Source organism: Nelumbo lutea, chromosome 3, assembly GCF_056320005.1.
Source record: "Nelumbo lutea isolate HS-2025 chromosome 3, American lotus-T2T, whole genome shotgun sequence".
Classification (NCBI taxonomy): domain Eukaryota; kingdom Viridiplantae; phylum Streptophyta; class Magnoliopsida; order Proteales; family Nelumbonaceae; genus Nelumbo; species Nelumbo lutea.
Genome location: NC_142686.1, coordinates 12,970,910 through 12,997,045, shown reverse-complemented (window position 1 = coordinate 12,997,045; position 26,136 = coordinate 12,970,910). Strand labels below are relative to the sequence as shown.

The 26,136-nt window shown below is 38.5% G+C and overlaps 2 protein-coding genes across 5 annotated transcripts in view; one reads left to right on the top strand and one right to left on the bottom strand.

Annotated features, from left to right (window-relative positions):
- Nucleotides 1–15,347, top strand: part of LOC148863028 (uncharacterized) — a 33,430-nt gene extending 18,083 nt beyond the window's left edge. The window contains 8 exon segments of the mRNA XM_088974908.1: nt 2,671–2,784; nt 12,581–12,777; nt 12,900–13,112; nt 13,307–13,582; nt 13,716–13,863; nt 13,961–14,094; nt 14,778–14,864; nt 14,947–15,347. Of these exon segments, the coding sequence (XP_088831034.1) occupies nt 2,671–2,784; nt 12,581–12,777; nt 12,900–13,112; nt 13,307–13,582; nt 13,716–13,863; nt 13,961–14,094; nt 14,778–14,864; nt 14,947–15,033 (1,256 nt within the window). The 3' untranslated portion in view covers nt 15,034–15,347.
- On the bottom strand, nt 15,200–26,136 carry LOC148863027 (uncharacterized). Of its 4 annotated transcripts, none has more exons than XR_016109115.1 (6): nt 25,770–26,097; nt 24,957–25,640; nt 18,762–19,313; nt 18,383–18,668; nt 16,455–16,564; nt 15,200–15,630 (listed from the first exon to the last, which is right to left on the bottom strand). XR_016109115.1 is itself a non-coding variant. In XM_088974909.1 (5 exons), the coding sequence occupies exons 2-5, from the start codon at nt 25,596–25,598 to the stop codon at nt 16,551–16,553; spliced, it is 1,494 nt and encodes a 497-aa protein (XP_088831035.1). In that variant the 5' UTR covers nt 25,599–25,640; nt 25,770–26,136; the 3' UTR covers nt 16,268–16,550. The 4 variants fall into 4 exon arrangements, 2 of the variants coding, with proteins under 2 accessions (XP_088831035.1, XP_088831036.1); XR_016109116.1 differs by having other exon boundaries at nt 25,774–26,039; XM_088974909.1 differs by lacking the exon at nt 15,200–15,630 and having other exon boundaries at nt 16,268–16,564; nt 25,770–26,136.

Sequence of the window (26,136 nt, the reverse complement as noted above, 5' to 3'; positions counted from 1 at the left end):
GAAAGAACCCAATGCTCTTTGGACAGCTGTCATCTCAAGTAAATATGGACGAAATACAAACGGGTGGGATTGCAATCTCCATTTGAATAGGATAAAGGCCACAAATCCTTGGAAAGGTATTTGTTCCATTCATACTTCTTTCTTTCCTTTTATAAGTTACAAGGTGGGAAATGGTTCTAAAATTAAATTCTGGAAAGATCTTTGGTGGGGGGGATCTACCCTAGAAGCCTCTTTCCCTAGGCTGTTTAACCTTACCCTTGATCAAGAAGCCACTATTTCTTCCTGTCTCCCAAACCAAATTATCGAGAATTCTTTAATCCTCCACCTCAGAAGACCCCTAAGGGACTCGGATATTTCTGATTTAATAGCCCTAATTCAAACCCTCAAAGATGCCTACATATCCCCTTCTCATTCTGACACCCGAATATGGACCCTTCACCCAAATGGCGAATTCTCTTCCAAGTCTATGTTCAGTGCTTTGATTGCTGATGAAAAGCATTCCTCTTTTCCTTGCAAGAAAATCTGGTGTAGCCACATCCCTTCAAGAATTGGCTTCTTTGTTTGGGAAGCTTGTCTCTAGAAAGTTAATACTTGTGATCTCCTATAGAAAAAAACTTTTGGGAAGACGCTCCATATCTCCTCATGTTTGTATTTTATGCCTCAGCGAGGGTGAATCTGCAGATCACATCCTTCACTGCAATTTCACTCAGAGGATATGGTCCCACTTCTTGAAAATGGCAGGTTATAGCTGGGCTTTTCCAAAACACATTATGGACATATTGAATCAATGGCAAGGAACAGGGCTAAGCATTAGGGGTAAAGTATTTTGGCAATCAGTGCTACATGCAGTGTTGTGGGTTGTTTGGGATGAAAGAAACAACCGCCTCTTTGGCAATAAAAGCAGAACCTTGGAGGAATTAATCTCAGATTTTACCTACCTTTGCATCCTTTGGATGGTGAATTCAGCTCTGTTCAAAGGACTTTCAGTCAATGATCTTATCAGAAATGTTCACCTTTTTCTGTTTCTTCCTCATCCCCAGCAAACATCCTTGAGGCATCCCGTACCCATCAGTGAAGGAGTGATAACCCTTATTTTTGACGGGTGTGCCTTAGGTAATCCTGGCCTTGTTGGTATTGGAGGTACGACGAAAGGGGCAATATATGCTGGACTTTTAGTGGTCCAATTGGCTGGGCTGACTCCACAAAGGCTGAAGTGATGGCTTCTCTCACCGGAATCAGGATAATAAAAAATTTGGGAATTCAGAATTTGATCATTGCAGGTGATTCAGCAAATACAATAAAATGGTTAAGAGACAAAGAGGGGGGCCCTGGAGACTGAATCATTATCTGACTGATGCTTGGGATTCTTTGGATTGTTTGAATGTAAATTTAGTTTGAATTCCTAGGGAACACAATCATACTGCATATGGCCTAGCTAAATTTGGTGTGTACTTGGAGCATTTGTATAGCGACAAGCTTCCTCCTTTGTAACTTGTAGGGGTTCTCCCCCTGCTTTGTATATCTCCCCTTGTTCCCCCCCCCCCTTTTTCTTAATAAATTCTGGTTAAATTTTCTCAAATATTATTAATTGATGAAACTAATGAATGATTAAATGCAAAATTAAATTTATGGACATTCCTTGAGAGGTTTTAGAATAAGTAGGGCTAAATCAGAATATATGCTTTCTAAATTTAACAACAATAGGAGTTCAAATCAAGGTACATTTAGGATTGGAGATGAATAGATTACTCGATGTGACTTTTCAATAATCCATTAGAAGGAGAGATTGAGGATGTTGCCCATAGAATTAGAGCAGGATGTGAAAAATGAAGGGGCACCATAGTTTTCAAGGCGCCAAGGCAAACCTAGGTGACAAGAGAGCACTTAGTCTCCTAGGTGCCTGCCTAAGCGCCACTTAATGTTCAGAAAAGGGCAGAACAATAAAGAGCTGAGCCTCTGTTTTTGTCATAGAAATATTAGTAAAAGAAGAGGTGTAGCCCTTGTTTTTGTCATGGAAAAAAGAAAGCATGAATATAATCCTTAGAAATGATGAAGAGGAAAGGATGGAGCCCCTGTTTTTGTTCTAGAAGAAGAAAAAGAAGAGGCTCCTCCCTGTTTTTGTTCCAAAAACAAAATAAAAAGAAGGGGCGGAGACCCTGTTTTGTCCCAGGGGTGGAGCTGAGCCTCTGTTTTTGCTCCAGAAGAAAAGAAGGGGCAGAGCCTCTGTTTTTGTTCGAAAAAAAAAAAAGAAAAGAAAAGGAAGAAGGTGGAGCCCCTGTTTTTGTTCCAAAAAAAAAAAAAGAAAAAGAAGGGGTGGAGCTCCTGTTTTTGTTCCAAAAAAAAAGAAGGGACAGCCCCTATTTTTGTTCAAAAAAAAGGAGAAGAGAAAAAAGAAAAAAAGGGCCGCACCTTTCTTTTTGATTTTTTTGGCCTTTTGTTTTGTATTTTTGCACCTTGCCTAAAAAAGGCATGCACCTCGCCTTGCACCTTGCACCTCAGGCACAAATTGCCCCTTGCACTTTTAAAACACTGGTTCTCTTTAATGCTGTGTTTTATGTGTCACTTAGATTTGCCATGTGTTTTTAAGAGATTGTTCTCATGCATTATATTAGTGATTTATATAATATCTATGGAGTATGAATTGACATGGTTTTTTTATGGTAAAATTAGTTGACCCATGTATAGGAGACATCACAACCAAAACATTGAGACAACTACATGTGAATGAGGATGCCGAGGAAAGGTTCCAGGCTGACCTTCAAAAGGCTGTACGCCAAAGTCTTGGTAATGCTATTTTATTCTTGTTATTTGATTTTGCACTTTTACCTATTTGTGTAGATTCTGTAGAATGAGATTCTATATGCAGTTCTCTTTGGGATTTTGTGAGATTCGGCTTAGTTCTTTAGCTGGTTGACTGGTTACACTATTTGATATAGTTTTGCATTTTTTACTCATTCTACCTGTATACTTTAATTTTTGTTTTTGTTTTTAATTGTTAATGAAAAATGTCTCTTTAAAAATGTAAAACTAAAGAAGCCAGTCAATACATGTGCTGACATGCAGACATACACATTGGTGAATGTACATACTAATTTTTGTGATAGGCCAAAACTTAATATTTTATATTTTTTTATTTCCTCCCTCTCCACCTGTCATAAAGTGTATCATTCTCCATAAGCTTTGGCGTTTGGCTTAATTTGGTAGGTGCTATACTGTCAGCAACTCATCTCTGTACCAGCATGGGAAGAACGAAATAAGAGGATCTTTGATGATAAATGCTAGAGGAAGCAGTGATGAAAACAATCCTGGCATGGATGGTGCGTTGGGTCAAAACTTTATCCAGTCTTGCTCATGCATCTTCTGATGATATTGCTTTAAATTGGCAAATCATTGCCAACTCCTCTACAGCAAGATTGAGAATAAGCATCCTTTGACTGCCACCAGCCTTACAGAATGTCAAAATGAACTTTGATGGCTATAGTTTAGGGAAATCAGGTGGTTAAAGTATTAGAGTAATACTTAGATGATTTGATGGGACTGTAATGGAACTCTACTCAGGATCCAGTGCTCATGGAGGTTCAACTAGGGCAGTACTGATTGCAGTGTTACATGGGTTTAGATTGCAGGAACCTAAACGACAGAAATATAATAGTGGAGGGGAGTTCCAAGGTAGTTGTGAGGTGGTTGAGAAATATTGCCCTGGGAACATGGACATATAGATATTAAGGGAAGTCAGATCATTGGCAGAACCGATGGCCACCTACCAATAGGTCCCTAGATGTGCAAACAAACATGGTTGATGCCTTAGCCAGCAAGGGTAGACATATCAGATCTATTTTAGGGACAGGTTCCAAGGGGAATCTGATGTATAAAATGTTTTGGGGTAGATAGCATCTGCGTGGCTACAAAGTTTCTTCTTACCATATAAGTTTACCTTGGAATCTGGGTTTGCCAAGCAGTTTTTTCTTCCCTTTACCGTAAAAGTGATTAACATTAAAAGAAACATTGTTATAAATTCCATCCAAGCCCTATTATGCCCAAATTATTAGCTATCACCCAACCTGCCTGTGCCAGAAGGAAAAAAAAATAATGTCAAAATGAAAATCAAAGTTATGTGGCTGATTGATTGCCTTTCTTATCTGGAGATGATACACATAAACTTCTTCTTGAAGCAGCACCATTGATAATCACAGTCCCTATAAGGATCTTCGATGAATGTTTGCATCAATAAACAAAATTTAAATTGGGATGAAATGGGAATTACTTTCCGGATTCTAGCTTTTAAGTTTCCTTATTTTACTGTTTACTGTGATGCATGACACCCTTATCATCAAATAATAAAGGTAACAATATCATATTACAATTTCAGAAAAGTATGCGATGGGGATTGGCCCAGGCATTATAAGATATATTCTCGTAAGAAGGCCAACAAACAGATTCTGATTTGGCATGGGGAAGACTCCTGGGACTTGGATTGATCTGGTCAGGGGTATTTTCGTCATTTTACCAGTCCCATGTGGGCTTGGGCTATAGCATCATGTTCCTCTAGCTTACTAGTGCTTGTCTTTCAATTTTCAGTTTGTTTGCTTTATTAGATAGAAAGTTGTGTTCTTGTAATTATGGTGAACGGTATTCCGAGCCACACGTCACTCTATAAATAGATGTATTCTCTTCCTTTTAAAGCTAATGAATGAATGAATGAATATTTCTTTAGAGCTCTCTTGCAAGTTTGCTGTATGGAGTGATTCCTACAAACCCTAGTGTGATTCCAGGATCCTTGGAGTGATTCCTTGGGATTTTTGTCTTTCTTTCTCTACCCTTTCTTCTCTCTCTCTCTCTCTCTTGTGATAGTTTATTCCAGCCCTACTGCATAAGTATGCGACTTTGATATGGGAGCCTGTGGTGGAAAGAATTGAAAGGAAGTTAGCTACTTGGAAGCCAAAATACCTGTCAAAGGGTGGAAAATTAACCTTGTTAAAAGGTGTGCTTTCTTCTTTTCCTACTTACCTTTCATCTTTCTTCCCTATTCCGGCCAGCATAGCCAAGGGTGGAAAGAGGATTTCAAATTCCGCTCGGTCAATTGGAACAAAGTGTGCAGACCAGGAAAATTGGGGGGATTAGGGATAAGAAAAGTTAGAACTTTCAACCTGACTTGCCTTGGCAAATGGTACTGGAGATGGAATGAACAAGAACCATCTTGGCTACATACGGCTCAAGGAATCATGGTTGGGAGCTGGGAGAATCCAGCTTGTCCTATGGATGCGCAGTCTGGAGAGGCATTCAAAAATCAGAATCAGATTTCAAGAAAGGAATAAAACTGGTTGCAGGAGATGGAACAAGAATCAGATTTTGGCATGATATCTTGTGTGGCAGCAGATGTCTCAAAGAGAGCTTTCGGACCCTTTTCAAGATATCACACAACAAAGACTGCCTAGTTTCAGAGACATTCTCGCAGGATCAAGGGGCTGGAGTTTGAAGCCCCTTCTTCAGAAGGAATCTAAATGACTGAGAAATAGAGCAATGGCTGGTTTTGATGCATCTTCTGAGTACTATCAGGTTGGACAGTTCAAGACATGACAAAAGAGTTTGGGCGTGGGAGAACTCGGATTCTTTCTCATTAAATCTTTCTACAACAGACTTTTCTCTGAAGAGGGGACTAGCTTTCCTTCGAATAAAGTTTGGAAAACTGCAGCCCCACCTAAGTTGCCTTTTTCACATGGGTAGCTTCTCTAGGAAAATATTTGACTCCTGAGAACTTGACGAAAAGAGGAAGACTGGTGGAACCTAGCAAGTGTTTAATGTGTGGAGAAAGCTTTGAAGATGTAGTGATACAATGGACCAGACATGATGTTCCTTGTTTATGTGGTCCCATAAGTTCAGTTTTTATTTCTTATTTCTTGCATTTATTCTTGCTTACTTGTACTATTGTAGGTAGCAGCATTTTTGTCCTTTTACCTAATAATACTGAACTTATTTCTTATTTCTTGCATTTATTTATGTTGAACATATAAATAATACTGCCTTGGACAGCAGTAAGTGATTTTTAGCCCATCACTCTCTTGCTCTTCCTCTGCTCTCTCTTCTCCTTTCTGTCTTCCTCTTCTCCTCTTCTCTTCTCTCTTCTTCTTTGATTTCTGTTTGTTTTGTACCCAGAAGTTCTGCTAACTGCAGTAACTTCAAGTTGGTATCAGAGCAGGTTTAGGTCTGCTCGTGAATCTCATGTAGGCTCTTCCCAGCTGGCTACATGAGTGTTAAATAGGGCTGGAGTTCTAGTTCTGTTCGTGGCCTGATTCTTGGAGATTGGTGGAGTTCGAAGCCTTGCCTAGGACGTTTCTGTTCTTGGAGTTTGCCCAGCAGTCAGGAAGAATCAGAGAAAAGTTTTTGAGGTGAGATTTAGGGTTTAAATCTCAGTTTGAAGGTGCCACCCAAAAATTTCTGGGTAGTTTTCTTTCTCCTTAACCCTCCAAAGGACTATTATTGAAGGGTGTTCTCTTCTGAAATCTCTGAGAGGTGCAGCTACCTTTTGGAGTTTACTGGACTGATTAGGGTTCTGAAGGTTGCTCTTTTCTGAAACCTCTGAAAGTGCGGCTGTTTTTTGGAGTTCACTGGACTGGTTAGGGTTTCTGATATCTCTGAGCGGTGTGCGAACTGATTAGGGTTTCTGATACCTCTGAGCAGTGTGCCCATTTTTTTCTGAAGTTTTTTCCTGGACCAAATAGTTGCTTCTCCTCTATTCTATCTATTTTTTGTTTCCGAAGGGGAGCCGAGTGTGGTTTTGTTCTTCTTTGTGTTGGTTTCAGTACGGAGTTCTTTGGGGGTGAACAGAAACCTACTGGAGAGGGTGCTGAAAGGGCTGTTAGTATGACTGATAACAACCCTTTCCAGGTTACCACAATCAGATTTGATGGAAGTTAACAATCTGAAGTAGGGGGTGAAACCCGTATCAATTTATTACTCCACTCTGAAATCCCTATGGCATGAGATAGATCACCTTGAAACAACCGAGTGGGAGAGTAATAAAGATGCAGCAACCTTTAACAAGTTGGTTGAAAGAAATAGAGTTTTTGAATTTCTTGCGGGTCTGAATTCTGATTTTGACATTGTTAGACAACAGCTTTTCACTAAGGAAAACGTTACCTTGTCTCAAGCCTACTCTCTAGTACATAGTGAAGAGAGTAGGAGGAAGGTTATGCTTCAAAATTCTCAGACGGAAGTGGCATTAGCAGCTGCAAGACACAAGTATAGTGGTAAGAGGGAGAAAGAGATGAAGAATGAAGGAAAGAAGGGTGTGTTTTGTGAGTATTGCAAGAAACCTAGGCACACAAAAGACACCTGTTGGAAGCTTCACCCGAATCTTGTACCGAAAAGACTCAGGAATCAGAAAGGGAATGCAAATGCTGCTGTTACATCAGATGGTTCTCCCCATCAAGGGCCTCAATCCATTTCTTTAGAGGCCATTGCTGCATTTAGGGCAGCATTGACTCAGTTGGAGAATGAACCCGGCTTCAGTCAGTGCACAACCCGTTTGAACAGTCTTTTTGGCCTTGCATTGGGAATATCTCCCCATGAAATTAAGTATATAAATACAGAGATCTTCCCAATGCAAGGTTGTAAAGACTGTTCGAATGGACCTTACACTAATTGAAGCCAATCTCTTGGAGAATGAAGTTGGGCTTGCAGGATCATCTCAGTCTGTCTCTACTACTACTACACCTCCTTCATCCACATCAGCATTTGCCCACTCAGGTACAAGAGCCATTGCTTTTCATGCCACTACTCCAGGTAACATTAACCCTATTTGAATTATAGACTTTGGTGCATCAGTTCATATGACAAGTTTGTCTTCATTATTTACTTCTTACAACTTTTCTTCAGGCAGGGATAAAGTATCCATAGTTGATGGTTCCCTTGTTCCCATTTATGGCAAGGGAAATATCAAAATCTCTGATGCCATTACTTTATCCTCAATTTTGCATGTACCTAAGCTTAGCACTAATCTACTTTCATTCAATAACCTTACAAAAAGCCAAAATTGCTCAATAACCTTCTTTCTTGACCATTGTATTTTCCAGGATCTAATGACAAGGAAGGTGATTGGGACTGGCCATGAGATGAATGGAATCTACCTGCTTGAGCTCCCTGAAAGTGATAAAGGAGTTGCGAAGTCTTTTGTTTCTCAGTCTATGAGTCAAATTATGCTTTGGCATAATTGTTTAGGTCATTTGTCTTTTGGGTCTTTGAAAAACTTGTTTCCTACTTTGTTTAAGTCAGTTCGGATGTCCTTTTTGAAGTGTGAGAGTTGTGAACTTGCAAAACATTGTAGATCTTCATATTTTTTGAGTAATAAAAGAAGCAATATTCCTTTTGAAATTGTGCATATTGATGTATGGGGGCCATATCGTATTACTGCTAGGGGGGTACAAGTATTTCTTATTGTTTGTTGATGATTACTCTCTCTTCTCATGGGTTTATCTTATGCGTTCTCGAGATGAGGTTCTTACCTTAACCCGTGCCTTCCATCAAATGGTTCTCACTCAATTTGAAGTTAGAATCAAAATTTTCAGATATGATAATGCCAAAGAATATTTCACTAAACATCTGAATTCATATCTTCTTGAGTATTGGGTTGTTCATCAAAGTACTTGTCCTCATATACCTCAGCAAAATGGGGTAGCTGAGAGGAAAAATAGGCATATCTTGGAAGTTGCAAGAAGTATTATGCTGCATTCTCATGTTTCCATCCGTTTTTTTTTTTTTTTTTTGGGGGGGGGGGCGCTATTAATACAATTGTGTACCCCATCGTTCTAAGTTTGATCCTAAAGCTACTAAATGTATATTTCTTGGCTATGCACAGAATCAAAAGGGATATTGCTACTATGATCCTAGTTTTGGTTCTTGATTTGTATCCATGGATGTTACCTTTTTTGAGGATGTCCCCTATTACCCAGGTGTTTCTTATCAAGGGGAGAATAATGAGAAGGATTGTCCCTGTCCTGGAGTTCCTTTACCTATCCCTATTCTTGAAGGAGAGTTGTGTAATGAGGGTACTTGTCAGAGGTGTGGGGAGTTGAGAATTTACCACAGGAGGTGGAGGCAGGTTGATTTAGGTGCTCATAATCAGTCTAGGCCAGTTCCTCTCTCCTATGCGGTTCCAGATTCAGGTACTTCTCCCCCCTTGCCTGTTGATGTATTACCCTTATCTTTTGATCCTCTACCCCCTCTAGATGATCTTGACCTTCCCATTGCAGTCCACAAGGGAAAGCGTCGGTGCACTTCATCTACTGCTCATGCATATCTCAGTTTATCACCTATGATCATCTTTCTCCATCCTATAGGTCCTTCTTGGCATCTATCTCTGCTATACCTATTCCTAGATCTCTACAAGAAGCTCTTGCAATACATGAGCGGAAGAATGCAATGAAAGAAGAGATGGGTGTTCTCATTAAAAATAAGACTTGTGAGCTAATTGACAAGCCAGAAGGAAAAAAACCAGTTGGGTGTTCACTGTGAAGCATAATGCAGATGGCTCAGTTGAGAGGTATAAAGTTCGGCTGGTGGCAAAGGGGTATACTCAGACTTATGGCATTGACTACTTTGAAACCTTTGCACCTGTTGCCAAGATGAATACTATTAGAGTTCTACTATCCCTTGTAGAAAATATCTCCTAGCCTCTGTTTCAACTCGATGTCAAGAATGCTTTCCTTAATGGAGAAAGTTTGCAAATTGCAAAAGGCTTTATATGGTTTAAAGCAATCTCCAAGAGCCTGGTTGGACATATTTAGATTGGCTCTTGAAAGGTTTGGCTATGTACAGGCCCACTCCAATCATACTCTTTTCATTAAGAGAAATGGTGCTTCTCTCACCCTTCTTGCAATGTATGTTGATGACATTGTTGTGACTGGTTGTGATGTTGATGAGATTGATTCTCTCAAACAATTCTTTCATGCGGAATTTGAAGTGAAAGACCTTCGTGATCTATGCTATTTCTTGGGAATTGATGTGGCCCGCTCTAGACATGGTATCTTTATTTCCCGGAGGAAATATGTCCTCGATTTTCTTGAGGACACTGGGAAACGAGGGGTTAAACCCGTAAACACACCCATTGAGCTTAATCATAAGATAAGTCCTGAAAGGGGTGAGCCTCTTGAAGACAAAGCAATGTACATCTCTTATGCTGTCAGTGTGGTCAGCCAATACATGCATTCTCCTCGAACCACTCATCTATTGGCTGTGGAAAGAATCTTTGCTTACTTGAAGAAATGTCTAGGTCGGGGAATACTTTTTAAAAATAATGGTCATATGAAAATTGAGGTGTATACTGATGCTGATTGTGCTGGCTGTGTTAATGATAGAAAATTGACTTCTGGATATTGTGCTTTTGTTGGAGGTAACCTTGTGTCATGGTGTAGTAAGAAGCAGAATGTTGTTGCCCATTCAAGTGCTAAGGCAGAATACAGGTCTATGGCCCATGGTGTGGCTGAAGTGTTATGGCTGAGATCTCTTCTCGAGGAACTAGGGATTGAGTATGAGAAACCGTTGAGGTTGTATTATGATAACCAAGCTGCTATCAATATTGCTCATAATCCCATCCAGCATGACATAACTAAACATATTGAAGTCGACCGTCATTTCATCCACAAGAAAGTTGCTTCTCAAGATGTTTGTTTGCCCTATGTCGTCTCTGATATGCAGCTTGCTGATCTCTTCACCAAAGCAGTCACCAGAGTCAAATTGGAATCAGACTTGTGCAAGTTGGGAATGATAAATATTTATTCCCAACTTGAGGGGGAGTGTAGTGATACAGTGGACCGGACATGATGTTCCTTGTTTATGTGGTCCCATAAGTTCAGTTTTTATTTCTTATTTCTTGCATTTATGCTTGCTTACTTGTACTATTGTAAGTAGCATGGCATTTTTGTCCTTTTACCTAATGTTATGTTGAACATATAAATAATACTGCCTTGGGTGGCAGTAAGTGATTTTTAGCCCATCAGTCTCTTGCTCTTCCTCTGCTCTCTCTTCTCCTTTCTTTCTTCCTCTTCTCCTCTTCTCTTCTTCTCTCTTCTTCTTCTTTGATTTCTGTTTTGTTTTGTACCCAGAAGTTATACTAACTGCAGTAACTTCAAGTGAAGACATGGAACATTTCTTTCTACATTGCAAGTTTGCAAGGGAGCTTTGGTTGAAGGCTTTGAGATGCTTCGAGGTGTCCTTGTGCTTCCCAAAAGGTCTTTCGGAGTTACTTTGGAGCTGGAACCTAGCTGGCTTATCTAAAACAGGAAGAGCCATCTGGGGAGTAATAGGGGTGAGCAAAAAAAACTGAAAAATCAAACCGACCAAAACCTAACCGAAAAATCGGTTAACTGAACCAGTCAGTTTGGTGTTTTTAAAAAACCGAAGGTACCGGTTCAGTTTCAGTTAACCAATTTAAAAAATCGGCGGTTAACCAAACTAACCGATATACATATTTTTCTATATATTTTCTATATATTTATATATATTATATATATTATAAATTAATAAATACGCATTATATATAAATATAATATTTTATATATTTATAATTTTTTATTATATGTATTTTTTATAATAAATATTATAAAGTAAAAAAAACCGAAAAACCGATGAACCAAACCGTTAGTTAACCGAACCGGTTAACCGACTGGTTTCGGGTTTAGTTCCGGCTACCGGTTTTCCAAAAACTGGTACTACCGGTTCGGTTCACAAAAAAGGGCCCACGGTTCGGTTAAACGAACCGTGAGCACCCCTAGGGAGTAATTCCACCAGCAGTGTTGTGGACAGTGTGGACAGAGAGGAATAATAGGCCCTTTTGAGGACAAGTACAATTCGGATGATTCAGTACTAAAAATTTTGGGGAAGAATTTACTCTTGGGTGGCTTCTTACAAATTATTCAAGAACACTCCATACAATACTTTTTTTTGAGAACTGCAATATTTTTGTATCTAGCTGAATAGAACCCTTGGGATGTATAAAGTTTCCTTTGTTTTCCAGCTCAGTGTCTTACTGTGCAGGTCTCCTGTAATTACTTCTCTTATACGTGTGTGTGTGTGTGTTTGTCAAGTACATGTGGGCATTAGTGAGCTATAGGAAAATAAAACTGACTAGCTCTTACCTGGTCAATTGTGTAAGAAGAAAAACTGTGGCATGTGGAGAAAACTTCTTAAATGGGATTATCAGTGAAAAATTGATATTTGAATTGGAAGATAAAAAACTACTTATAGCTTGGTCCTCTGTACAATTACAGAGGAAAGAGATTCCTCCCTCCTTTTGATACAAAAAAGTAGCATCTGACTGAGAAAAGTATTAGTCACCCTTGCTGCTGCATTTGGTTTGTACATGTAATTAGTTGTATTAAACTGTTTAGTTCTTTTTTTCTGGTTAATTTTTCCAACTGTTCAATCTTCAAACTCAAATAAAAGAACATGATATGTTTGATGTTCTGATTGATAAGCACTTATTTTGTCAGAACAGTAGTGACCATGTCACTGAGTACTTGTATCGTCACTTCTTGTTTCGTGAAGTCAAAATTAATATCTTGTATTCTCATTATTTTATTTCCAGACACATTCCAAGCACATAAAGGTTCACCACCAGTTCCAAGGCAAAGGGTGCCTCAAAGGACTTCTCCAGAAGCAGGTGATTATGGAGCTTCACCTGATGCAGTCATGGTTGAGAACATAAATGGAATTGATGTGTTTGGAACAGGGCTGAAAAATGAAGTTGGTGAATACAATTGCTTTTTAAATGTAATTATACAGGTTAGCTTTAGATTGTTAACTAGTCACTTTTCATTTCTATTGCATGTGAGAGTAAATTTGTTTCTCTTCTGCGTTTTTATCCCTACAGCCTGAAATGGTTACTCTTTCTGTGAAAAATACAGTCATTATGGCATTTAAGGCGGTTTAGATATGGATTCTTGAAGAGATCAGAATCAGTCCATGTGCATGTCGGTGATCCTTGTGTTGTCTGTGCACTATATGATATTTTTACTGCCTTGAGCATGACTTCTACAGATACACGAAAAGAAGTTGCTCCTACTTGTCTGAGGATTGCTCTGAGCAACTTGTATCCCGATAGCAATTTCTTCCAAGAGGTAAATCCACAGGGGACTTTGGTGGTTCCTCTTGCAGGATAATAACTCTCAGAGGACTATAGTGGCATCTCTTGCTGTATATCTAATTCTGACTTCAATTTGCGTCATCAACCTTTGCTTAAAAGCCATAAAATTCATACATGTTAAAAGTTTTTTATTTTAATAATTGCTGAAAAATGTGTTCAAATTGACAGGGACAAATGAATGATGCTTCTGAGGTGTTGGCAGTAATCTTTGACTGCCTTCATCGGTCATTTACTTCTGGTTCAGGTGTTTATGATGCTGAATCAGAGGAAAGCATTTGCTTGGGCTCTTGGGATTGTGTAAACAATGCTTGTATAGTGCATACACTTTTTGGGATGGACATTTTTGAACGAATGAACTGCTACAGCTGCGGTGTGGAGTCCAGACAGTTAAAGTACACATCATTTTTTCACAACATCAATGCCAGTGCACTTCGAACAATGAAGGCATGTTCATATGATATCCTTGAATTTTGAAAAGTTTCACTTCAAACTTGAAAGTGATTACGATTCATGTTTTGGAAAATTGCCATGTTTTAAGCCTATTTAACAGTGAGCCACATAACACCATATTCCCCAGATTTTGTGTGCAGATAGCTCTTTTGACGAGCTTCTGAAGTTTGTAGAGATGAATCACCAGTTAGCTTGTGACCCAGAGGCAGGTGGCTGTGGTAAACTCAACTATATCCATCATATTCTTTCAAGCCCTCCACATGTTTTTACAACAGGTAATAGTCATGTTTTGGGAAACATGCCTATTTTCTTCATGGTAAGTGATGGTTTTCTTGCTTGGAAATATGCAAATGTCTTGTTTGCATCTTGCAGTTCTAGGTTGGCAGAATACCTGTGAAAATGCAGATGACATATCTGCGACATTGGCAGCTCTTACCACTGAGTTAGATATTGGCATCTTGTACCGAGGCCTGGATCCAGGGAACCGACATTCCCTAGTTTCAGTGGTAAGTTTGGACACTAAAGTTAATTTCAGCCATTGGTTAAGATGAGTTTGAATTTCTTGTGTGTGTTGCAAGCAACAAACAAAAATGTGTTTTAGCCATTAGGTGCATGTCTCTACTAGTTCTAAATTCTGAAATGGAAACTTAGGTAATTATGAGGAGCATTTCCATCTTCTGGTCCTGCCTTATGATTTTTCTCCAAATAGATTATGAGGAGCATTTCCTTTGGGCATTCTGCAACACGAATGAATGGAAAAAAAAAAAAGACTAATAGGGAAAAAACGGTAAGATTTACCTATCAAAAAAGGTGTGAAGAAACTTGAAAATTGAAATCTAGAAAAAACTGAAACCAACATCGTTTGGTGTTCTGCAACATGAAACCGACCCTAACCCAATTAGATGCTACCAATCCCATCCCAAAAGTGGCGTGGTGGGTTACCCATTTAACTGTTGGAATCCTTACTTGTGCATGTTGAAATCAATAGGAGCTGAGAGTTCACTTAAACACCATTACTGGACTATATCTTTGACATCCCAATTCCCAACTGTTATGACCTCTGAAAGTAAAGACGTAGCAAACTGTTTAACCTTACCCTTGCTTTGTGCTTTGTTATTTCTATATATTTTGAATTTAATCAATTGAACTTGTCTTTCTGTTCCCTGATTGTTGTTGCTGTAATTTGTAGGTTTGCTATTATGGGCAACATTATCACTGTTTTGTCTACAGTCATGAGCTTGAACGATGGGTTATGTATGATGACAAAGCTGTCAAGGTAGAACTCATGAAGCATTATTATTTCTTCCAATCAATTATGCCCCTGAGCTATGTTGTATGATTGAGTTAAATTCATGTAGGTAATTGGCAGTTGGCACGATGTTCTTACCATGTGTGAAAGAGGGCATTTACAACCTCAAGTTCTTTTCTTCGAAGCTGTAAATTAACTTTTACCGGGAGAATATGTCAATACTTGGCTACTTGGCCTACATTCTCAGTCGATAGTGCTGCATAGCTATTCATAGTCGTCCCTGCAATTGCGGCAGCGAAGCTTAAATTTTTGTAGCAACCAAAGTTTTGAAGCGAGTTCGAAAGAATTTGTAGCAACCAGAATTTTTGTAGCAACTACACTGTCCCCTCGGAGAAACAGTGTAGGAAAAGAGATTTTATTTCGAAATGAGCAAATCAGATGATTGAAGAAACAGTGTACTTGGGATATTAGGTCTTTAGCTGATTGTTTAGAGGATTCAGCATTGTCCTAGTCAGGAAGTTCATTCTATCAGTCTATTGGACTAGATTTTTCAGAGATGGAGTTTGTTTCCAAAGTTGGAGGAGTTCTGTCACTTGTGCATAGAGAATATTACAACCCTTTGGGTCTCAATTCTGTACCGTACAGTTATTACATTCATCGTATATGAATATGGTAAATCGGGCAAGAGAAAAAAAAGTGGTTTCCTTGTGCTCTCGTTTCAATCTCTGAAATATTACTTAATGGTGGTACTGTGGGCTTTCTTCATGTTCCTTGGTAAACAGATCCACATTGCCTGTCAAAAAAAATTCAGAACCACGTCAGCCATCAAGTGTGCCCCACAACCACTACAATCTCTTACTTGGCATGCACAGCTGACGTGGGGCGTTATTATTGATTAAATAGGCCCCTAACACGGCCATCAAGCACAGCTAATCCGGATTCATTTTTGAACTACAAGTGGTTCAAAACCAAAAGGGTTGAAAAACTATTCCATGTGCCCCCGCATTTTGCTTCCATGGGACAAATGTAGATTCTAGATTGATTTTTACCGGCTTGATCATATGGACCTGAACTGAGTCAGAATGAAATTTCCGGGGTAAAGGGGATGATTAGAATCATCTGAGCACGTTAAGTTTTAGGCTTTAACCTAGATGAGATTCGTTTGGTATTCTGTGTTCCATAGGCGTTGGCTTTTAGGAATCATGATATGGGGAGGGCGAAGCCGAATTTCACATGCAAGGCTAACCTTGACAAAAGGCGGAATCAAGACAATAAAATGTGTTGCAAGTGGTGCAAAGTTTTGAAGAAGGATCCTTCAAAGCCTACTGCATACTGCTAAGTGCTAACAGTCATGCCCTTCACACTGTATTTGATGTTCTCAAATACAACGTTTTGGAAGCGCCAGAAAGAAATGGAGTGATTCAAAGTCGGAAAATAATCTCTGTCCGGGTTATAATGGAAGATTGTTTGTTTTTAATCAAGGACAAGTTGCTACTTCCTTGAATAAAGTTAAGCTTCTGCCCAAACATACCAGCAATCATGGAAGATTGTTTGTTTTTAATTCAAAAACTGAGTGACATCCATGAAGTTGATTCTGCTGTCTTTCAGCAAACATACCAGATATCCTGAAGCAAGATGTATAGAACATGTGCACACATTTGTTTGTGCATGAGGAGGCAATGTCCAGCGCAGCTCATTTTGGATTTCCTGCCCCTAATCTGTTGTTCCTGATAAAAAGCAAAATATAAGCATGTTAAGCAGATGGATGGAATTCAAAATTTCAGACTGGTATGAAAAATGAAGCACGGGAAGTATCAAATTGAGTTGGAGCGGTGGAATGCTTCATCCCAAAAAGGAAAAGAAAAGGTAAAAAAAGGAAGAGTCCCAGGTATGGTATCTAAAAAAGTATAAAACTGATAACAAATCAACTGGTATTCATCCAAATTCACACGTGTTTCTGTTTGGTTGAACTATTTTGGGTGCCATACCTTTCCGGCACATTGAAATTGCCAATAAAATTAATAAATTGAAGAATATGGATGAGCAGCACTTTGCTTACGAACAAAGCAACCATGGCAAAGGGACTAAACATTTTCTACATTATTGGAGTCATGCAAAGGAACTCATCACCTTGCAAAGAGTATTTGCATAACAATACCACTAATAACTTGCCCTTTCTTCTCTAGAATGTTGCAAGAATATTGTGTCCATGGGTTGTTTCTTACCCATACGAATCACTTGTGGACCACTTTCAAATCTGCAACTAATCAAAGAGCCAGTTAAGGTTTCTTATTCTAAAACATCTATAATGTAGACCAGCAGAAGGCATTGTTGCACGTTCACTTCAGAAAACAGAAATCCTACTTATGAAGTGAAATAATAAAAAAAAAAAAAACAGAAATCCCACAATAAGTTGATTAGCCATAAGATTCTAGTATCAAGATTATTTGAATAACATCATCTGTATGACCTAGATTATTCATTAATCAGCCATCATTTTAGTAATGACCAAGGGTCCGTTTTATAGTCGGAATCGGAACCGAATGATCCATTCCCATAGTCTGTTTGGTTCAAACAGAAATGGGAATGGAAATTAAAATCATCAGGAATGGGATTTCATTCCCAAGGGAGGGGCAGGGAATGGTCATTCCCTCAAATGGAGGAATACCATTTCAGTAGGAATGGGAATGGGATTTCAATTCCACCCAACCAAACAGTTGGAATCGGAATAGCCCATTCCATTCCGATTCCAGACCCCTATTCCTGCAAACCAAATGGACCCTAAGTCATTTAAGAGCCACTTTTAGTAAGAATCCCTGTGGATGTCATTCCGATTCCAGACCCCTATTCCTGCAAACCAAATGAACCCTAAGCCATTTAAGGGCCACTTTTAGTAAGAATCCCTGTGGATGTCCAGTTCCCCAATTCCTAGTCCATGAAGACAGATTTAGGTTTCAATGATTTTAACAGCTGCAGATTTTTCTCTCACCAGATGGAACAGGTAGAATCACCCGCCATGCAGACACAAGATAGTAGAAACACCACTATCAAAATCAAATTATAATCAAGCAAAAGAGTTAAGTTACAGTATCTAATAGAAATGCCAAATCTAATATATTGTAGAATATACAATGGGTAAGACGGGTAATGCAAAACCATAGCACTTAATTCAAATGGCTTTGTAAAACTTGTTATGAACACTTCAAGTTCTTTTTGACAAAAAATAAAGAACGAGCTAGAACACAACATCTGACTTTATGTTCATGTAGTTCAACTATTTGACATTGGTTTTTATTCTCTCTTTGCAACTCTGTGTCTCATCCATGGGGTTCTGAATTTGGTAGTTCTAATTCCATGCATCAGACCCTAAGGAAAATCAAATGAAACAAAAAGCTGTATCGTACAAGGATTGTCTGGGCTAGTCTCCTAGAAGGCATTACAAAACTATTGCTTTGTGGGCAAAATAGATCTCAAAGAATCAGAGTGGAAGCCATAAATTACCACACCAACTCAATGCATCTCAAGAGAGAAAGCAGCAAACTCACCCTTTAATGTGGATGGAACCACAACGATATGCATAGTTGCATTGTTGGGGGGAAGATGCAAGCGTAGGGGATAAAGTTTTCCATTCAACCGATTACGAGAGCAGACAATGATATCCTGGAGCCCTGTCTCTTCCTCCAACTTGCTAGTCAACTCATGTACCCCAGTGCCCTTGAAAATGAAGGAAGCGCCTTCAGTTCTATCGTCAACTTTTCCTTTCTCATCCATCACATGGAAGTAGATTACCCGACCATCAGGCTTGGGTGAAGTGTCAAAGCAATCACTCGACTGCAAACAAAAAAAAATAAAATAAAAAGCCGCAATTACCAAAATTTACTCTATATAAAACTCAAGTCGCGCAGGAAACAAATCAAAACCAACCTCTAGTTTTGTTAATTTGTTAGATTTGATGAGGATAGAGGAAGGCGAAAGAGGTTCGGAATCCGAATCGTTTCGAGGCGGATGAAAGGGCGGTTCTTGTATCTCGATAATATCAACTTCCCAAAACACCCAATCTTGATGTGACGATGTATGAGGAATATCATGAGTGACGGAATTCCTCCAAGGCGGCAGACCACCATTGGCGCGCAGGAAGTTGCCGTACCGAGTCTTGAGCTTGACCTGAAAGCCTTCCCTGATGGGTTCCCACTCGACTGAGGAATCCAGTCTCTTAGGTGCAGTCTGAAGAACCTTCTTTCCGGTCACCCCAAGAAGGACGTGATCGTTAGTGGCGGTAAGATATTTACCGTAGCAGCTCTTGAGACGGACATAGTTCCCCACATCGACAAACTCGACGGCCCACTTGGCGTTCCGACACGAACCATTGCGGTCTTGGCACACCGACTCCTCGTCTTCATCGGCAAGAAGGTACTTCTCGTGGTGACTCCGAAGGCGGACGGTCTTCGCTCTATGGAAGAATTCCATTCCTCCACTCTGGTACCAAAACAATCGGAATTATAGAGTGTGAGATCCAAGATACGAAGATGAACTAACAAAACAAGGAAATAAAGAAATTGCAAGGACCACCAGTCCTCATTTTCCAATCAAATTAATCATTCGAACCTAGAAAAGAAGAAGCGAGTGAAGCAGGAGGAAGTAAAGTGCCAATGTTCAGAAATGGATCAAAAGGAGCGAAATGAGAGATTGTTTCGGTTGATTATTGCATGTAAATGCGAAATGGCGATGTAATAGAAAATGCGTACAAATACAATGACAAGGAATCGCGCCGGTCGAGGGAGGCAGGGCCCCAGTCCCAGACTCAAAAGGAAGAGAAATGAGGAGGAAGGAAGGAGGAGCTCCGTCCGCCTCGAGGGAGGAATGTCCTCACTCTTCCCGGTTTGCCCTCCAACCGTTCTTATACCTGCGGAGTTGCGGTTTCGGAAGTTAAAAATAAATAAATTAATTTTGATAAAAAATTGGGTGGTGCCTAACGTTCATGGGTTCAGATCTGCGCCCCATAAGGGGAGCCCCACAACGTACTACAACAGTACATTCTCGTCGTGTATCGAGAACATCTCCCGATGATAAGATGAACTCATACGCTGAATTATGATCAAATGGGCGCCTCATAACTACAACCGGGAACATCTCCCGTTAATAATAACCAACAAGTAACGAGAGATGTTCCCAACACATAATGGGATGTACTTGTGACACGTCAGCTGTGAGGAGCAGATCCGGTCTCGTAATAATAATACAAAGGCTGCCCTTATTTGTTACGAATTGGGATATACTCCTCACACACTCGAGGGCGTTAAGAAAAAGTACGGATAGATTTAATGTAGTTTTTTTGAATAATTACGGAAAATGCTCTCAATGCACGGTGGGATGCGTGTGAGATTCGGTCTCGTTCATTGGGCTGACTGACTAATCTTTTTCTTTTATTTTTTATTTTTCTTAGAATCAAACAAGCCTCCGTTCACTTTTCAAGTTTTCAGCCCAAAAATGCTGTGAAGGCTGTTGGTCCACAACAACCAAAGTTATTTTACTTTGATTTGGTTTTTATCAATGTTTTCAAACGACCGTTGATATGGATAGTCGGACTGTTCAACCCAAGAACTGTCTAGGAAACCGGTTCCGTATTACTCTAAACCCGATAATTGGGCAAAAGTTGTTGAATTGGTCAATGACCCATTGAGTCAGGCAATTGATTTGTTCAACCCATTCAATAATTTATAGTCGTTTTTTTATTTTAATTATTTTTAATTTTTTTTATCAAAATGGATTGTTCGTTTGAATCGGACGATCAAACCATCAACCTGAAAATCAATGGCCAGAACAGTTCTAATTTTGTGTCACTTTTTAAAACATTGGGTTCTACCACTTGATGAGAAGTGGTTCTTTTTCTACTAAGTGTGCTGACATGTATTAATCAATTTTCCAAGTGTCACCTAAAAATTTTGTTTTACTTTAAGGGGGTGTTCATTTTTTGGATTTTAGACGAGGAAATTTGAATCCCATAGATCAAGAAACCCATGCTCTTTTTTTTTTTTTCAAATTTATGTGGGGATCATGAAAAATTTATTTTTCAAGTGGGTAAATAACTTTCTCACTTGGGGGAAAGTTATCAACACTTGAATGAAACAAAAATACCTCTTTTAATTATGTATTTTTATGGCTAAAAATGGTCATTGTCATATTTATCAAAGAAATAAAAGAACATGGGGCCTGAGGGTAGAATATTTACTCGGGTAATTAACTTACGCAAAAGCAAATGGGGCCTAAAGGTAGAATATAAACACCTTCTTGATGTTTCTCACAATCATAAAAACCTCGCCTATAGTTTTCAAAAAACCTATAATTACCTCCCTTTATCTTATTGTCTCGGATTGAAAATGTTGGCGTAATGCATTAGTATTTCAAAAGTACCTATTTTATCCTTATATGGAAATTTAATAAAATACCCCCAAAACAACTTTTAAATTGAAAAGAGTAGTAAATTAGTTTTACTCTACAAAAATGTCAAGTCTAATGAAGTCTAGAAGGACAAATATGGTACTTTGAATTACATTGAAAGATGTCCTAATAAGTTGTAAGGGCAATATTGGAACTTTAAAGTCTCCATTACCACGGACAAAGATGAAAGAGAGATAACCCCATGTCTTTTTCTTTTTTTAATTATAGGGGAGATTTTTGTTACACTGAAACTTTAGGGTAGATAGTTATATTTTACCCTTAATTTAATTAGAGGAATTATAATGAGAGAGAGAGAAGGGCATTGGGCATATACGGAAAAAGAAGGTCATGTTTCTTTTCATTTTTTTTATAGAATTAGTAAGTTTGCATGAGCTTTGCACATGTCAATTTTTTTTTATGATGATAGTCACAAATAATGTGTTTTTTAAAAAAAATTTACAATCTTTTATATTTTTATTTCTGAAAATTATTCTTATTTATTACACTTTTTTTGTTTAATATGATGATTATACAATATTAGAGATGTTCCCAAAATGTTTTGTACATTTTTTTTTATATTTTTATACCTTTGTGTGTTTTTATTTTTTTTATTTTTATTATTATTTAATTATGACATCGAGAGTTGACACATTTAACCCAAAAGGTTGTTATTTTAACTTGTCACCAAATAGGAAAACAATTCCATTTTTAAGTTGGTTTTAAATTTGTATTTTATTTACATCGTCAATAAAAATAGCTATTATTTATCACACTTATTTTTTTTAATATGGCTAATTAATATATGATTCGATGAATGAATGGAGCTAATACCCTAAACATAAGAGTTTATGAAAAATAATTGAACGAGGAGAAATATAGTAATTCAAATTACATTTTGAGCCTCACAATTAAAGAGTCATCAAATTTAAAAATAAAGGTATTCTAGTCAACGTAAGAATTAATAAATGCTAATTTGAGTTAATACTTTAAATATAACACTCAATGAGAGTGATTTAAATGAATAGAAAAGTGTTTGTTTAAATTTCATTTATGTTCTTATAACTAGAGAAAAGGGTCAAAACTTAAAAATTTGTATATTTTAATCAAACAAAAGTTACATACTTAGAATAGAGTATACGGTTGAACGCAAGATGAGGTAACCATGAATCACAAAAACAAATAAAGGAGAAAAACTACAAAGATGTCAAAACACCAGCTGTAACTAACCAATATGCCGAAGTTTGCTTTTTAAAGACATGGGAATATTGGAGGTTGAGTATTCTTCTACAAACAAGACCGCATTTAACCACGTTATTGATATATACATTTCCATCTGAATCATTCTTTGCACCACTATAGTCCACATACTCTAGCTTCCATTCTAGCCCTTTTTAAGAGAATTGAAGGAAGAATATTATTATTAAAATCCTTATCAGTTTTGATTTCCAAACTCTCCAAAGAATAAAAACCTAAACTTCCTTTAGCCTACCCACATCCACATTTTGGCCATTGTCAATTTACTTCAATTCCAAAATGGGACGAGACTGATGAGGGTGTGGTCGAATAGAATTGTCAATAAGGTCCGAAACTTGTTTTGTATATGCACAAGTTAGGAAAATATGGCTGCAATCTTCTAGGTCTCCACATATGGAGAGGGGGAGGGGGATTTACCTCCCTACTTTCCTCATCATTGCTACATCTGAATTGTTGCTAAGAGTCTATGTGCTGAGTTAATTGAGGGCACATTTCCTGCGACCTCGTTGCAGGACAAGCCTGAGGCCCTCTGAAAAAGACAAAATATCACATCAACTCGGTATCCAATTATAGCACTGGCGTGTCAAAAATCATTGGGGTCTCAGGCTTGTCCTGAATAGGTGTTTGCAGGAAATGTGATCTCGAGGTAACAGAGAGAACACCTTTTGGCTCAAATCTCCAAATCATCTTTATCTTCTTTCTTCTTCTTCCATTTGGGTGACACCTGCTTTTGTTTTATTCAAAATATTCTCATTTAGATCTTGTTTTAATCTCATCCCAATATTATTTGCTGAATCAACAATTTCTTCTACTTTTGCATTTGGATTTTGGAATAATAACATCATTCAGCTGAGATTGTAGCAGGCTCTCTCTCCATAAATCTATTTATTCTAGAATATCTTTCTAAACCCAAGAGATACCAATTTTCTTTTTTTTTTTTACTTTAAAAAATCTTCATTTTTTAAATAATTTTATTTTAGTACTTGAACCTACTAACTTGAGGGGTCATTTAAAACATTACAACTTAGTTGCCAAACAAGCATATTCAACCACTTAGATTTTCATGCCCCATCCTCCATAGGGTTTTGGTTTGCACAACGATGGATTTCCTTGCATCTAGACATTGTTGCTTTGAGCAAAGTGCATTGCCCCCCCCCCCCCCCCCCCCCCCCCCCCGGTCCCCCAAAAACTTGTCAAGAGGATCACTATGTAATATTCCTCCAATTTCTAAAATAAAAAAAAATGTTTATTTTTTTAAATCTGTAATAGGTCCAAGCATTTCTGCCCCCTTTCTCTCCAAACCCTACTTTATCTATTCCCTATCTCATTTTATTATTTAACTTCGCCCAAAAGAAAATTTCTACCTCCTCCACTACTTGCAAGAGATAAGGTTTTATTGCTTCCACCCACTCACTTTGGCTTTTATCTTTTCTTCTATTCTTTTGAAAATCAATTTGTTAACTCTTCCATCTACAATATGATCACCCAAATGGATATTCCTCCTGTAACCCAAAGGCTGTGTTTGGTTGCAGTGTAATTTTACTTGTATTAGTACAGATGCTTGGGAGTGCAAATGAAAATAATGTAAAATCTAGTTTAATTTTGTTTTGAATTTTACTTTACTTTACTTCAAATCTATCTTTACTTTGTTTGTACTGCAATCAAAACAAAATAAAGTAAACTTTAAAATAAAAATGAATTATAATTTACATTAAAATCATTTGCACTTTTATGATTTTGCATCACCACAAATAAATTTGCATTGCAACCAAACACAGCCAATGGAATTTTTAATACTTTTGCTAGTAAAGTCCACGTTTATTTAACTAAAGGATAAAAAAATTGTTGAAGTAGATAACTATTTTTGTTCCCATATACAAAGACTATAGTGGTCTTACCTTTATGAAGAAAGCTTCTTTTCCGTTTTAAATTTTAACTTTTGTTTTTTTTTTTATTTTTTTTTTCCCCTTTTCATTTTAAGGGTGGAAAGTTGCGAATGTGTGTGCGTTGCGCATTACTCCTTTGTAGCATTACTGCAATCCCTTACAAATGCATGCATTGTACACCATTCATCCGGACCATTGTTTCAGTTGAAGTGGGACCCATCTGTCAATCCAGCTGGGTCCCAAGAATATTCCAGTTATACAGTTAAATACGCATCAAACCGCAAATCGTCAACATTAAGGTAATTTTCACAGTCCCTTCTAAGATTTGATTGCAAATTTTCAGGTTATAACTTATAATGCTGAAAAGCTACTGTAGTCTGTACCTAACAAATTAATGGCCAATGAACCGGTCTTTTCTCTCAAAACTCACCTCGGATTCTGGTTTGTTTGATTCTTGTAGGTACCGTACCTTTTCGGTACCACAGAAATTGGCCTCAGAATTCAGATAAACAAAAACTAGGAAAGAGACAGAATGGATTACCTTCTTTGAAGGGAGGGAAATAGCGGCCGAAACCTTCGACCACGAGCTGGTTAATTTAGGGGTCAGAGCTCCTGAGGACGTCGACCAGGGTGAATCTGGTTCGGAATCCACCAAATCCTCCGATAGAGACAGAGAAGAAAAACTTGATAACTGGGACTGATAGTCGGAGAATGACCGAGCTTCGTACTCTGGTACTTCAACCACCTCAACGTCCCACAACACCCAATCCTGTGTAGCAGTACTACAAGGGACGTCATAAGTCACCGAGTTCCTCCATGGCGGAGTACCTCCGTTTGCGCGCAAGTATTTCCGGCCACGGGTTCTGAGCTTCACCTGAAACCCGTCCCTGATAGGCTCCCACTCGATTGCCGCCTCCGGTGTTGCTCCCGGCACGGTCTGTAATACTCTCTTCCCGGTTATTCCTAGGAGGAAGGGCACGTCGGAGACGGTTAGATATCGGCCGAAGAAACTCTTGAGGCGCACCAGCTGTTTGTTCCCTTGGACTATCTCCACCATCCACCTTGCTCTGCGAGTGGAGCTGTTACGGCTTTGTCGAACTGTTTCTTCATCGTCGTCGGCGAATAGATACTTCCCGAGGTGGCTTCGGAGTCTAACGGCCTGGGCTTTGTTAAAGAACTCCATAGCGTATATATCTCATATATAAAATATTTATTAATCTGAAGTCTGAAGATACCAAATACAACAAGACCAGGAAATTAATTACGAAATCTGAACATTTAGGGTTTAAGAAACGAGATATAAACAAGGAGAAGAGGATGAAAGACTAAAAAAGGCGGAATTGTTGTTTCTTACCTACCAAATGAAGCTGAAACTTAAGCTGAAGGAAGATGACGTGTTTGGTTGATCTTCTTGCTTCTCTCTCTTCTGATTGTTTGTTTCTTTATGGAAAGAGGTCTGATTAAGAGGGGTTTTGGCGTTTTGGCTTTGTAACCCTTCTAACTGGAGAATAAGAAAATGGGAAACAGGATGCATGTATGCACTCAATCGGATTCAGAGAACGACTTTGGTAAGTTGACGACGAAACTTCGGAGCTGCATCATCTCGGTTCGGTCACTTCATCTCAGTGCGCCATACCCAAACCATACGTATGAAGGACCCATTGTTCATTCGTCTTCACCCAATTTGCAATCCAACGGAGGATATTAGTCGTAGCCACTGC

Coding starts and splice junctions, on each gene's coding strand:
- LOC148863027 (XM_088974909.1), bottom strand. CDS start 25,598: ATGGAGTTCTTTAACAAAGCCCAGGCCGTTAGACTCCGAAGCCACCTC. Junction 19,314..24,956: donor TTTCCCTCCCTTCAAAGAAG/GTAATCCATTCT, acceptor TTTTGGTACCAG/AGTGGAGGAATGGAATTCTT. Junction 18,669..18,761: donor ACAAATTAACAAAACTAGAG/GTTGGTTTTGAT, acceptor TTTTGTTTGCAG/TCGAGTGATTGCTTTGACAC.